This window comes from Clavelina lepadiformis, chromosome 2 (assembly GCF_947623445.1).
Source record: "Clavelina lepadiformis chromosome 2, kaClaLepa1.1, whole genome shotgun sequence".
In the NCBI taxonomy this organism is placed as follows: domain Eukaryota; kingdom Metazoa; phylum Chordata; class Ascidiacea; order Aplousobranchia; family Clavelinidae; genus Clavelina; species Clavelina lepadiformis.
This window is the reverse complement of record NC_135241.1, coordinates 7753193-7767514: the sequence shown is the minus strand read 5'-3', so window position 1 is coordinate 7767514 and position 14322 is coordinate 7753193. Positions and strand designations below refer to the sequence as shown.

The 14322-nt window shown below is 37.2% G+C and overlaps 1 protein-coding gene and 1 long non-coding RNA gene across 2 annotated transcripts; one reads left to right on the top strand and one right to left on the bottom strand.

Moving 5' to 3' along the window:
* Positions 1-1396: 1396 nt before the first annotated feature.
* Positions 1397-2226, bottom strand: LOC143445095 (uncharacterized). Its single transcript, XR_013113791.1, has 2 exons — positions 1936-2226; positions 1397-1531 (listed from the first exon to the last, which is right to left on the bottom strand). It is a non-coding gene; the product is annotated as an uncharacterized LOC143445095 (long non-coding RNA).
* A 168-nt stretch (positions 2227-2394) lies between these two features.
* On the top strand, positions 2395-13810 carry LOC143445093 (adenylate cyclase type 10-like). Its single transcript, XM_076943942.1, has 32 exons — positions 2395-3584; positions 3664-3783; positions 4093-4368; positions 4551-4631; positions 4783-5016; positions 5120-5353; positions 5875-6022; positions 7124-7204; positions 7332-7457; positions 7602-7711; positions 7920-7992; positions 8089-8257; positions 8443-8665; positions 8894-8997; positions 9079-9202; positions 9381-9512; positions 9643-9711; positions 9826-9957; positions 10102-10192; positions 10285-10339; positions 10415-10563; positions 10646-10777; positions 10926-11074; positions 11292-11396; positions 11480-11586; positions 11744-11885; positions 12030-12224; positions 12317-12428; positions 12556-12777; positions 12869-12957; positions 13193-13330; positions 13432-13810. Exons 1-32 carry the CDS (start codon positions 2442-2444, stop codon positions 13783-13785), a joined length of 5619 nt encoding a protein of 1872 aa, XP_076800057.1. The 5' UTR covers positions 2395-2441; the 3' UTR covers positions 13786-13810.
* Positions 13811-14322: the final 512 nt, after the last annotated feature.

Here is a 14322-nt window from a genome sequence, read left to right as displayed (position 1 = left end):
GCGAACACGAATACCAACAATGGCGAACCCGAATACAATATTACTGATAAATTTACTGAATTTTGTTAAAAATGATGATATAGTTTCCCGACAAAGCTAAATTAGAGTCAGCAGTACTTACAATGAAGGTCGTTTTCCTAACGATTTTGCTTTTTCAATCGTTTTTTAAACACTATTTTTCGAAAGAAAGCGATTTGTTTATCGATTAGGCCTACGTCATTTTACAAGTAAGACTTGACAACTTTTGGATGAAATTTTATTGTTTGGTTCTAATACGAATAGATTCGGGATTCGTTCGTGTCGACCTTCATGATATTCGGTTTCGCACGAATCCGAATAATCGTCCTCGCGGCACATCCCTACAAAATAGCGTGACAAGTATGGGGTTATCATAGTGCAATAAGTTCAATGTATATAGCAGGGGTGGCCAAACTGCGGCTCTCGAGCCGCATGCGGCTCTTTGAGCCTTTGATTGCGGCTCTTTAATGAATTTGCGTTGATGAATTAGACATGCATTTTCCCGGTCTAGACGAGTTGTTTGATTAGATATGAAACAATGCGTTCTATCACACGTAGTAACAATGGACTCATTGTTAGTAATAATCAAATTACACTCCAAAAAGTACGTTATTGTACAGAAGTGTGCTAACTTGTACACTGTAGTTACGTAAACTGTCAGATTGAAGCTGTACGTCAGGGCTGACCTAGTTTTAAGTCTTGGTTACGGTTATAATAATAATTGCAAAAAGAGTTGGTGAAGCCCAGTTGGAGACTCATAGTCATAGTATCACCACGCAACACTAATGTTAATCAATAGCTACACTTTTTTGTGAGTGAATAAATTCGTGTTTTTATTGTGTTTTTGTTGTGGCTCTTTTAAAACTGGAATATGTTATATGCGGCTCGAGCATGAAGCAGGTCTGGCCACCCCTGGTATATAGCATGCTTACGGAACTGATTGTCAATCAACTATTCTTCGATAAGTCTGCAATTATACCGTGAACTGAGATTGAACTTATGGCAAGTAGCCTATGACGTTATGTAATAGCGCGGTAAATAACAGAAATGTAATTATAACGACACAACTTGGAAGACAATGGAAACAGCGTCTTCCAACCCTGCTTATACTACAGTCACCCGGTGAATCAAGCTGATGCTTGCGATTTGCGAAATCGACTTATGTGTCGAGTTAACTCTTTGCCTAGAGTGCTATCATATATACTCTTGTCTTGGTAATTAAGCCAGTGAGTAGCCTACTGTACTACTTTTTGTTCTGCACTGATGAAGTTGGTCCGCATGGGCCTGCGAATCGCTGGCAAATGATAACGAAGTCACACACAAGAGGAACATCTTTTGCTATTGAAATTATGCCTGGTGGAAAACATAGCATATAGTCTCTGTTAAATATTATTTTAATGTCTCCAAAAATACATGTGATGCAAATTTCACAGAAACTCTGCGCCAGCCGCGCAATACTCATTAGCTGATTGCCCAACTTTGCTCATCAGGCTATTGTAGAATGGGTCTTTGTCTAAAGTAAAACTTGAAAGTATGATTAAAACTTGTAGCCTGCTAAGGAAACAAATTACAAGTTATTTGTATCTATATCAGTTTGATGGAAACATCAATGGATTGTGTGCCATACTTGAGGCATTTCGTCTAATGCCTACGACCCTACGTTAACTTTACTGCAACATTGGTTTTCGGTGTTTGTCCGTTTATATTAGCTTATAACTTAACTGTACTGAAAAGTGAATACTGCTAGCAGTAGTTCTCAACCTTTTTGCTTACGTGGCCCGTTTTCGTTGTACGAAAAAGCCTATGAACCATTAACTTTATTGTACAAGAGAAAAACTACAAAATAGGTTTTAAAAACACGAAAACTGCAAAACACATTATTTTATCCACTCATTGTCATTCTTGTAACGAGCTCACCTTTTGTGACGTTAATGCAGTGGGATCGCAGAACAAACAAGTTTGAGAAACCCTACTTAGTTCAATAGTGCAAGGCCACGTCTTTACTCTACGAAATGAAATCATAAACGTTATTGTTGAATCACAATTGGCAATTCAAAACTGAGTAACTACAGTCTACTCCAGTCACTAAATTAGAGTAGGCAAAGTAATGCAACAAAAATTATTTTTAACCGAAACAAATACAATATTTCAACACATTTTTCATCCGTGTCTGTGGCTCAATTAGAAATTCCCTATGGCCCACAGGTTGAGAAACCCTGTGCTAGGATGATGCTCGGCAAAATAAGTTCTACAGTATTTGATAACAAGTTTTTGTAAACAATTATGACATAATAATATCTGATTTGTCTTTCCCTTGTTTTTGAGATTATTCCGACATAATTTCAGAGGTTATGAAATAATTCGCTTGATAAAATAATCAATTCTGGACAGAAAAGAAAAGATGTAACATCACCTTAACGAAGATGAAAGATTTTAAGCCTGTCAGGCATATAAGGACCGTGGAGAGTGGATCAATCATCCATGCAAGCGTGGAACAGAAGCTAACGTCTCACGTTCCAGACCTGGTTGTGTTTGACAAACACTATTTTAACATTCCTCACGTCCTCAAATTCGACGGGGTTTTGCTTTTTGCCGATGTTTCCGGGTTTACAGCGTTGACAGAAAAGTATACCATGTCCAGCGAAAAAGGAACAGACGCATTAACAGTAACGTTGAATGATTACATCGGAAAAATTGTACAGAATATATTACAAGCTGGTGGTGACGTTTTAAAATTTGCTGGAGACGCCATTCTGGCAGTTTGGAAAGTGAAAGAAAGGCAGGATATTGCGCATGCAGTATCCCAAGCAGCAAAATGCAGCTTGGCTATCCAGGACAAATGCGACAACCAAAGCACTGACGTCGGCGTCAAACTGCGAGTAAAAATAGCAATTAGCGCTGGAAAAATTTATGCCACTTTTGTTGGAAACAATGAAAGTTGTCATTTTGTTATGGCCGGTCGGCCGGTGCGCGAAGTCAATGCGGCTGAAAAATACTGCCAGGCTGGGTTAGTAGTTTTATCCCCAAATGCTACAGAACTATCGGACAAAGAGGCGCTGATTCTCGAACCGATTTCGGAAAGATTTGCTCTGGTCAAGTATTTACGTCGTGAGCCCCGAAAAGAATGGAGAGATTACATTGATTTTCCTTCAGGTCTTAAATTCACAAAAAACGCGGAATACAGCATGAGAGTAGCTCTTGGTATTCGTCCAGATGATGAACGAGAAAAAGTGGTGAGGAAGTATGTCACTCCGGTCGTGCAAAGAAAATTAGACGACCATCAGCCTCTAAAGTTCCTATCTGAAATGCGCCAATGTTCGATATTGTTCGTCAACTTGACTTTTGATCTCAACGAACGGGAGAAGCGATTTCACGAAAAGCAATCTATCAACATGCAGAGCGCTTTTACCATAGTTTATAATAACACTAAAGACATGCAAGGGTCGTTGAATAAGATCTTCATGTTTGACAAAGGTTGCACCTTTCTCATCATCTTTGGTTTACCAGGAGATAAGCACGAGCAGGAGCCGGCACATGCCCTCCAAGCCTCATGGAAGATATATCAGGTAACATTTTTCAATTGTTTAAATGCTCTTAAATTTTTAGTGAGGATCTTGCTGGACTCATGACCGTTTCCTTTTAAAGGAGTTGCACAAAGAACTTTCCACTTTAACATTAGCGTCGTTCGGTGTAACCACCGGACCTGTCTTCTGCGGTGTTATCGGGCACGAAGAGAGACATGAATACACAGTTATTGGTCAGAAGGTTGGTTGCACAGAAAAATTGTAGATTACGATCTTTATTGTGTGAATCGATGTCTATGTTTATTAAAAATAGCATGCATTGTGTTTCATCGGTAAATGACAATCAAATGACGTAAGCCTATACATAGCAGACAGTCTATTCCATCGCCATAGCCCTATACGTGAGTGCTTCGTAAGTTCACGGTACAGTATGTTTTCTTGTGTTTTCTGTGGGCCTACGGCTACAGTGTACTGCATATATATAGTCTACAATCAAAATCAGTGCTCATGTTTAGAAGAAAGTTCTGGAACAATTTTTATGCTGTACCAGGTGAATCTCGCTGCGCGTTTTATGATGCATTATCCAAACATCGTGTCTTGCGATTTTGAAACCTACAACAGTTCCAAGCTATCCAAGGACATGTTCACCAGATTGCCCCATCAAGCAATGAAAGGAGTGGGCAATGTTATTGTGTATGGTTATAAGGAAGGCGAAAGACAGCCAGTCGGAACAACTACCGTTTATCAACCCGAGTATCCATTAATTGGTCGAGAAGAAGAACTTCAGCTCTTTCTGGATGACCTTAGATCTCTGAAGAGTTCACAGGTTCGCATATAGGCCTATGGCAATTATTCAAAAAACAGGGACGAGTATTAAGGGCCTGCCGTGAGGTTTGTCTGAATACATTGTATTGTTGGCTGATGTAGGCCTATCTATTATAGTTCAACTCTGAAACACATATCTTATATCTATGATTTTAATATTTTCCTCCTCGTATAAAAATTCAGGCTTTTGGTCATGAGCGTAGAGTGATCGTGTATGAAGGAGAAGCGGGTTGTGGTAAAACCCGACTGATGAAAGAAATCCAGGTGCCTGTTGTTGTTAACAACAATTTACAGCTTACTTGTTGTTGCCTGCGATAGGCTGAGCTTTATAAAAATAATAATTTAACGTTTTAAGTAAGTGTTCATATCTACGTTCATATCAATGCGTGACGTTTTAACCGATTTGTGTTTACAGTGGCGGGCAGCCTGCGAAGGGGTGCGTGTTGCATCGTTCACTTTTTCTATCAACGATTTCAACAGTCCTTTTTTTGCTGTGAAAAGTTTGCTTGAGCTCCTTCTCTCCATTGAAAAATGCCAGGATCACAAAATAAAGGAACAGGCATTGTTGGCAGCTCTTGATTCGGAAGAAACAGAAGATCTTTGTCTATTAAATGAAATTATGACAGTAAAATTTCCTATGTCTTTCAAGGTATAAAAATGAATTTTGTTGTTTTGTTTTCTATTGATTGAATTATCAGTAACATAACATTTAAAATTTTTCCACTAGAAGAAACTTGTATTTTGTTTAACAGGTAAAGCAAATGGAACCTGACGAACAAACAAGAGCGCTCCACGAAATTTTAGTGCGAATAGTTCACAAAGTTACTTCTCACCAAATCGTTCTTTTTGCTCTTGATGATGCGCAGAACATTGACAACGATTCTTGGGCTCTTCTGACAACCCTGAGCAAGGATTACCGAGCCTTGCTCGTGCTTACCATGAGGCCATTTAGTCCGGAAAAACCTCCATGTGACTCTGCAAAACAAGTACAGCAAAACAATTTTCAGTAGATGACATATAAAAGCTTTCAAATAAATATTTTCCAAGACTTTTGTATGGAACGTGACTGTATAATGAGTTTCAAACTCAACTGATTTTATTCTTTAGTATAGTTTTCGAAACTTCTAAAGTACTGCATTGAAAGTAAAAGCAATTGACATCGATTTGTTTGCTGAGATGTTTTGCATGGTCCCATCAAGGCTCAATAACTTCTTTTCAGTAGTGGGATTCCAAGAACCAGTTCGTGTGAACTGTTTCTTGGAATTTGAATGACCTTCGTAAACCAGTTGTAAACAAGCATATGTATAGACCTATGTGTATATCAGCACCGGGTCAATATGGCATGCTGCTAGTGAGAGAACCGGATGTTAAAATATTTGAATCCCACCACTGCTTCTGTTGTATAAACCCACACACTCTGAACATTTAATGCAATTTAAACTTTTAAAATAGTAGGACTCGGCAAAAGGTTAGAGGAAAGACTATAACGATATTTGTTGTTTTGAAGGTCGTTTATCATCCGAAGACAGTTTTTGTGATGTTGCGTGGGCTCATGAGGGAGCACCTCACTCCGCTTGCTTGCCAGCTACTTCATGTTGAGCGAATTCCCCTTGAACTCGAAAAACTTCTAATCGAAAGAAGCCATAATGTACCCCGTAAGTTTAATAAACGCGTTTTGAAAAATTCCAAGTATCTACATGGTGTAAAGTTAGGCCTACCTTAAAATCACTTGCTAATTTTTTTAAAGGCCATGATTTAAAATAAAATCAGCATAAAATTTAACGTTAAATCGAATAAGTTTATTCCGATTTTATTAATTAAAATTCGTGTTAATTGAAAAAAACTATATAAAAAATCAAAATAACTTTAAAAAAGCTAAAATATATTCGAAATAAAATATTCGAGTTAAAACATTTAATAAACAGAGAATAATAATAATTAACCTGAGTTTGACAGTTTAATGGGTTTGAAAATCAGCCATTTAGCTACATAGAAATTTTGATTAGTTGGCTGCCGTTTCCTGTAAATAAACCAGTGAGTTATAAAAGTATTAAAAGTTGTTTTTGCGTAACGACAATTTTAGCTGAGGCCGTTTTTTTAAACTCATTCTTTGGCGAAAAGGCCTATTACCGAATATTTGGGGCAAGCTCAGTTTATCTGAATTGTATATATCAAGTGTAAATGAACTATAATGCAATTTTTTCTGTTGATTTTATATTGATATAGTTTAGTGTTTTTAAACGCATTTCAATTTTTATAACCGTTCTTTGGTTTGTTATAAATCAGATAGAATTTATAGAGATTTATTGCGATTTTTAAATATTTGTTTCAATTTTTTTTATTAACATGAATTAAAATGAATCCGAATAAATTGCCATAAATTTACTTAAATTAGCCTTAATTTTACGATTATATTTTAAATCATTCCTTTTTTAATTAGCATAGAAAGTGATTTTATGGGTAACAACAATAACTGCGAATAGATTACCACGAAACCGGTAACCAACTTCACGTTTTGAATAAGTAACTACGTAAGTAATCAATGAACCGGTAATCAACTTCAACCGGAAATAAGTGACCGAATAAAAACCAGAAAACCGGTAACTAGCTACATGTCGGTGTAAGGTTTGTGAACGTGTTTTGCTGTAACAGTAAGTTGTCATAGATTCTACACTTTAGTTTAGTACTATTTTGCAAACATTAGATATAATTGTTTCGTTTATTTAACTATTTCTTTGTCATTCCATGGTCTACAGTATGGTGTGAACAGTTTATCCGTGAAATGCAGAGTGCCGGAATCTTACTCATTGTACCACTCTCAGACAGGGGTTTGAAATGTAAGCTGTTGGCTGACCTGAAAACCAGGATTTAACAATTATGACCAATTTGTTTGTGTAAAAAAAGTATTTTTGTCAAGTTTAAGAGTTGTTGTTTGTTTTCTGCACAACCTTGGTATTATTTTAGACGTAGGAGGTGGTCGAAAGAGCGGTAGTGACCTTTTCCGGAAATCCCCCGCTGTGGGTGTTGTCGATCGAAGCTTCATCACCAGAAGAAAAACATCGGTTGGTTATGAAACAAATCAAGATCAGGGTACAAACCAATAAACCGTTTATAAGGCCTATATACGATTAATGCTATAAACAGAATAAAACTGCGTAAAAAGGGAATTTTTCCACCTAGCGACCGCCTCCAGTATGAGTTTATAAAGTATAATAGATCAGCTTGCTTATGCAGTTGCAAAATTACACAAGAATAACGACCAGGAGAATACTGAAATCGACAAGGATGCGAGAAAGACCATTCAAGTTTCTGATAACGACACGATTAAGGAAAATCCAACAACGGTAAAACCCTTCATATGAGACAATGATTAAAAAAAGTCATTATTCATTGTGTTTTTAGTTCAACTTTTTGGTTTATTAACCTTCTTGTCAAATTTTATAATTGCAGTTCCCGTATGCTTTTCACAAATTTTACTTCTCAGTCAATTTAAATCAGATTTTTTGTACGTTATTTAAAAACATGCTCGTGTGAAATTTTTTATGTGTTCAGGAGCTTTCTTCCAAAGGAGCTGTCTTGACATCCTGGACAAACAGGATAAAGTGGCACACGGATAAACATCAAGGTTTGTGAAAATTCAGATTTGAAATAAAATTCTAGTAAAAATGAATATGGTTGAAAAGTATTGCCTGGAATTATATTTGTATATATATACCTTCAGAGGTTGGAAGCTTTTTAAAGCAAGTTCCGGCTACAGACAAGGAGTCCTTGCAATTACGTAAAAGTGCCACAGAAGATAATGAGATTCCAATGGAATGTATCGTTAAGCCGAACTTTGACCTCAGGAAATTCCCGGTACCGGCTTCCATACGTGGCATGGCCCTGGCAAGGTTTACAGCTCTTTTCTCGGAGATATTTTGCTCTGTTTAAGTTAGGTTTTACTTAATTTTTAATAGTAGCCGAAGTTGAGTTTTGCATAGTGCGGTGAAGCAGTCAAGTAGGCTACAGTACGTTGTACGACGTTGTCTTAGCTTAAACGTAATTTAAATTTGCATTACTTTTATTATGTAACAAGGTTGGATAGGATGAAACCGTTTGAACAACTTGTTGTGAAATGTGCTGCAGTAATAGGAGAGAATATGTCTCGTAAAATGCTCCAAACCGTTGTTCCCGGATTTCAAGAAGAAAAATTTGAAGCAGCCATTTACGAGTTAATGCTTTCACGAGTTTTCGAATGCGCTTCTGTGGTAAGCATGGAAGAGAAAAGAGAGCTGCACGAAAAGCAAAGTACAAAAAAGGTCTGTGCTGAACTAGATATATGACAAATCTCAATAAACCTAAATTGAATCTAACTTTTTTATTTAGTTATATAACCTTGACCATTTTGGACTGTGGGGAAGCATTTTTCTGTCACTTTTGTTTAAGTATTATTTTTTCTATCTCTTTTTCTACAATCAGATATAGACCTATGATCAGAATTTTATGACAATATTACGTTAATATTTTTGTCAAATGTTTTGACGCAGATTGGTGATCATTCATTTTGTGTGACTTGCCATTGTGCCAAAAACATTGTAAGGCAAACTAAGGAATATAGCTCATCAGTAAATGAGAAAGACATTGCATCCGGGTATGCTATGAAATTAATTTGAATTTTAAACACTAACAAAAACGTTATTACTGAAGCCGGTATATGTTGGCTCACCTCTAGTTGTGAGCAGTTTCGCTTCCATAACTCTTTGGTCCAAGAGACTGCCTATAAACTTTGGTTGGAAGATCAATGCAGATCGCTGCATGAAACCTGCGCTGGTTTCCTTGAAGCAAAAATCAACGAGGTTGAGTGTACAACCAGTGCCTGTATAACCATATCTTTTTTTCTGTTATAGTCTGGTAATTTTAGTTTGTAGTCTTGTAGTCTTGATAAATTGCTGACGCTTTTGGCTGTTCCTGCTGATTGAATGGTATCCGCAAACCATTAAAAATTGAACGCATGTAAATAATGTTATTATTAAGGTCTTAATTACTGGAGTTACTGATGACATCATAACAACGCAATTCCGTTTGTCAAGTTTTGCGGAAAGACATATGTCCTTGTTGTCGAATTCTACAGGGTTTCAAAAAAGCTACACCGTTTTAAGGAATGAGGTAACGTAAGTAAATAAAATAAAATGCTTTGTATTTCGTCGTATGCTTTATAATATGATTTTTTGTATAGTGTTTATAAGCTTATAAACGGTTCTTTTATAGTCTGACGTTTTATCAGCATGTTTTGCAGGAATCCGTACCGTCCATCCAAGATGGTCCGCAAAATGAATCCGCAACCTCTGTGGGAGTTGAAAAAAACGTGAGCATCTTTAAGCATTTTAAGGAATTGAGCACAAATATCCCCCTCGTATTCTTGAATTTTACCAAACGTTGGTTGTTGAAACTTGAAATCATTCTATGTTTATTTGTTTAGAAATCAACGTCGAATGAACTTACGACGTCGAGGTTCAATCAACAACGGTTGTCTTACAGTTCGGTTATCGGTCGGATGACCCAGAAAAGCGTTGGCTCTCGAAAGTCTGTCAACCAGCCATTGCAATTTAAGGTGGCAGACGAGCACAAAATTAATATGTCAGTCAAAAACGCTAATACAGTTCATAGCGAGTGATGACGGTGTTATACTGAGCTAATATACTTGCAATTTGTACAATACCAGTTTCAAAGGTTCTAACAATTGTTTTGAGTTCAGGACGAACTTATGCCCCTCGACACGAAATGGAATTCACAATCAGATAATAATTCTGCCCAGGCGTTAACTGTACCTGCAATCGTTATATCTGGTAATATCATATTATTCTTATTCGTAATAGGCGATTGATTATACAGAAAGTGGTTGTTACCATACCGTTAACCTGTTTTGATTTCTACTAAGATTTTGAAACAAATAGAGATGACTCAGCACTTTCTCTTCCCAATCAACAAACCACGTAAGAAGAAAATGTCGTAGTTTATCGAATGTTAATATCCCAAAACTAACAAATAATGATGGCATGTACGTGTAGATTGCCCACAATATTTGCTGCTGAACAGCGTAGTAATTCTGACGCCCGCAGGATGACCCTGGAATCCCTTTGGACGCTGGAAATTGGTGTATCTGGTGCATATGGAAAAGTTCTGTTTAACAATGAGGAACTTGCTAAAAAACTTTCTGGTAGTTTGGTTTTGCTTATCCGGGAATTTAAAATTCTAATAAACAATGAAGGCGTATGATGTTTTCTACCCGTTCTTTGCAGATTTGACTTCGGGCAACCTCTTTAAAACACCATTTGAAACCCACGATATACTTGCTCTTTTATACACCCAACTGGTACACCATTGGCGAAGAGCAGCTAAAACGGAGAAAACAATTGAATTTTTGCTGAAAGGTTGGTGAACATGATTAGCTTACGAGATATAAGTATTTACAAAAACGTCCTAAGTTAATGAACCGTTACTCAATGTGTAGATTGCATAAATTGGCATGTGTGTGAAAATTATGAACATGAAACAAAACCCATATTTTTAACTTTATAGCATCGGAATCATTGATATCGATTTCAAATCTTGGGGCAGCTTTGCGACACCTTCAGCAAGCGAGTGAAATCGTTGATAATTTGGATAAAGGCCTTGATATTGTTTCTAACTTTACAGAAGATGACGACCTTAACTTGGACGACGTAAAGGTAGACGTTTTTTGATGAAGAAAACTTACCTTTACGTTAACGAGTTCTTACAAATTACACAAAATAAAGTTAAACGCTCGTATATACTGTTGAACACGATCGTTGCACCAAACTTTGATGTTGCACTGCAGTATTAGCATAAACGCGGTATAAAAATATCAATTTTACAGATTTTCCTAATTATATGCTATATGTGCACTCATTTGCTTTGTTTAAGGTTTTATCAGTTGGCAGAAATGTTAAAGCGAAGATTCAAAGCTTATTGGGACAAGTTTTATTTCAACAAGGCCAACTAGAGCAGTCGCTGACCCATTTTCTAAAAGTTGGTAATAATTTTATACATATCCAGATCTGTACAGTCCAGTATATTTTTTACGCTAATTACGTATTATTTGTTACGTTCAGGCGCTGAAGTTACTTCGCTGCAAATTGCCCCAAAATTCTTTTCTGATTACACTTAGGACCTGGATTGAATGCAGACGCCAGAAGTTCCATCTTAAAAATCCAAGCAGGTGCAGCGCGGTGTTCACTGTTTACACTTTATAATATCACCTCAACATTTCTTAACACCGTTTGCTAAAATTGTGGCAGAACAACTTAATCGTCGCAGACTCTATGCAGTGGGTTTGTTTTAACTAGTTCTGACCATAAAAATCGTTTTTGTTTTAGATACATTGGTAGTGCACGAAGCCGTCAAGCCAACTTGTATGTGGAGCAAGTTCGCTGCCTATCTTACGTCTGGCAAATACTGCATAATCTCAAATGCATGCCAAACAGAATGAAGTTATCGAAGCTGGTGGCAATGATGCAAGTAAATACGAAACTTATTAAATTATTTGAATTTTACGACATAATGGAATGAAAAAAATCCACTGCACAGACTGTGACAGATGCTGATGAAAACTAACCACCAGTCTATATAATCTATGTTATAAATGTATTCATTTCAACCAAGGTAAATCGAGCCGAAGCAGCGGACGACGATTTACGAGAGTTGATCACGGCGTACACCTGTATGATGCAAATTCATCAACTGGCTGGGGATATTTATAAAAGTGCTCTTTATGAGAACAGAGCCATAGCAAGATGCCTTGAACTGCCTAAGAAACTTACAAGCACAGATCTGTACATAACGGGCCACTTGCATTTGGTATATTGTAATGTCAAGTTTTATAAACTTTTCCAGAAATCAAATCCTTTACGTAACGGTAATCAATCAGTTACGCTAAAATTCCTTTCCAGGTAAGCTGTTCTGTACGCTTATGCCAGGGGAAGTTATCACATGCCACAACAGCTGGTTACCGGGCGTACAAAGTTGCAGATACTTTGGGAGATGTGGATATTAAATTGATTGGTGAGTTGTATGCATGGAAAGTGTAGTTGTTATACAGAAGAAAGAACGACTCTACTGCTAAGTTTTCGGTAATGACAAAAGTTAGCGTTAATTGTCTGATTCAATTTAACGCCAGTTTATTTCACAGTTCTTCCTTTGCTGGTTCAAATTCACCTGTTGACTGGCAGAGGACGCGCCTGTATTGAAGTATTAAGTTTTTTACTTTACGTCTCAAAGCATAACGCCGATGAACCTGGTATCTCAGCTTATTATTCCTCCTGCCTTGACTTAATATTAGACGCAGGGTATGCATTGGAAGGCTCGCAAAGTTGCGTGGAGTATATGCAAAGCACTGAAACAATTGATATCGGCAAGTAAACTTTGACAGATGTATTATATACAGACCTTTACGCGAACTACAAGTCGACATTAGCTTCTTTTTCAAAAATATATTTTTTTAGGAGATATCTCTAGATTCTACGTAAGGACGAGTATGGCAGTGTGGTGCTACAGAAGAAATGAAGCGGACAAAGGAAGAGCCTGGCTGAAGGTTTGCAGTCATTTATCAGCTCGTTCTTTCATAACTTTCTTTTGAACGTAGCGATTGGCCAAACACAACTTCAACTCGTGCACATTTCAAAAACAAATAGATTTAAATTTCATCCATAATTAATCGCTCTAGGATTCTAGTACAATATGGAACCGAAAGTTTCATTTGGAAAAAAGAAATCCAACTGATTTTTTCCCAATATAATCGAATAACTTATGCATTCGTCTTGATACAGCTCTCCACAGAGGTTAAACCTACTCACTTTGACAACTTTCTCGCGGTACGAGCGTTCACCCGGTTACTTGAGGCCAGGTTGCTAGCTCTAAAGAAAAGTCATGAAACATATGGACTCAGTGACAAAGAGACTTTGTTGGTGAGGGATAGAAGCTGGAGATTTTCCTATTTTTTCTGAAAGTTTTAGTTCAACTCCCTACATGTTGTGCTTTTTGTTTATTTTTCTATGACATTTCACAGGCCTCTACTCTTTGCAAAGATGCAGTCAATCAGCTCCAGAAACTATGCAAGAAATTTCCTGTGTTCACTCCACGTTCGTTGCTGCTGACTGGATTTTATCAAATTTTACTGGGTAATTCCCAGAAAGCCCAGGAACTTATTACCCGAGCCATAAACTTAGCGAGGTACTGCGGAAATTTAGTCGATTATCAATGGGCTTTCCACAACAAAGCTTTGTGGGTTTCGCCATCATCGAAAGTGGATTCTGACTACTGGATACATAATTGTGAATCTATGCCCAATTGGGAATTGCCCAACAATAACGATCACGTTGAACGCTGTTTTAGCCTAAAACCGGTCTCTTTTACTCCATAGCATTTAGTTAAATACAACAATTGATCAGACGACAAAATCTGCTTGTACTGTACAACATTCTTCTCGATGAAAATCGGTAAAACTATAAACGACAAATCCCTACCGACATGGAATTAGGTTAAGTTATAAAAACTCAGGTACTTAATGAAAATATTGCAAACATCCTAACAACAACAACTTATAAACTTACTGGACGGCTGGAATGTGTATATTGGCCTTATCAGTTTTTGAAAATAGTCACAAACGACGGGTATATAGCCTTGGTCCTGCGAAAGGCTTAACAGTCCGATCCAAAAAAATCGTGAAGTAATGAATTATTACACTCATGGAGACAAGTTAATCTCAGCGAAAAAATTCGTCCGCGATCTTTTGGTAGTTGTTCTGATCTTGGTGAGGGTCACATGATGTTGTGGCTTTACTGGCGGAATATCTGACTTCGATCAAATTTGAGAAAGATATTCGTCCCATCGACCACTAAAAAGCCTCAAAAGCGAACTCATGATTTATACATCAAGTATTAACTATATCGATGCTAAT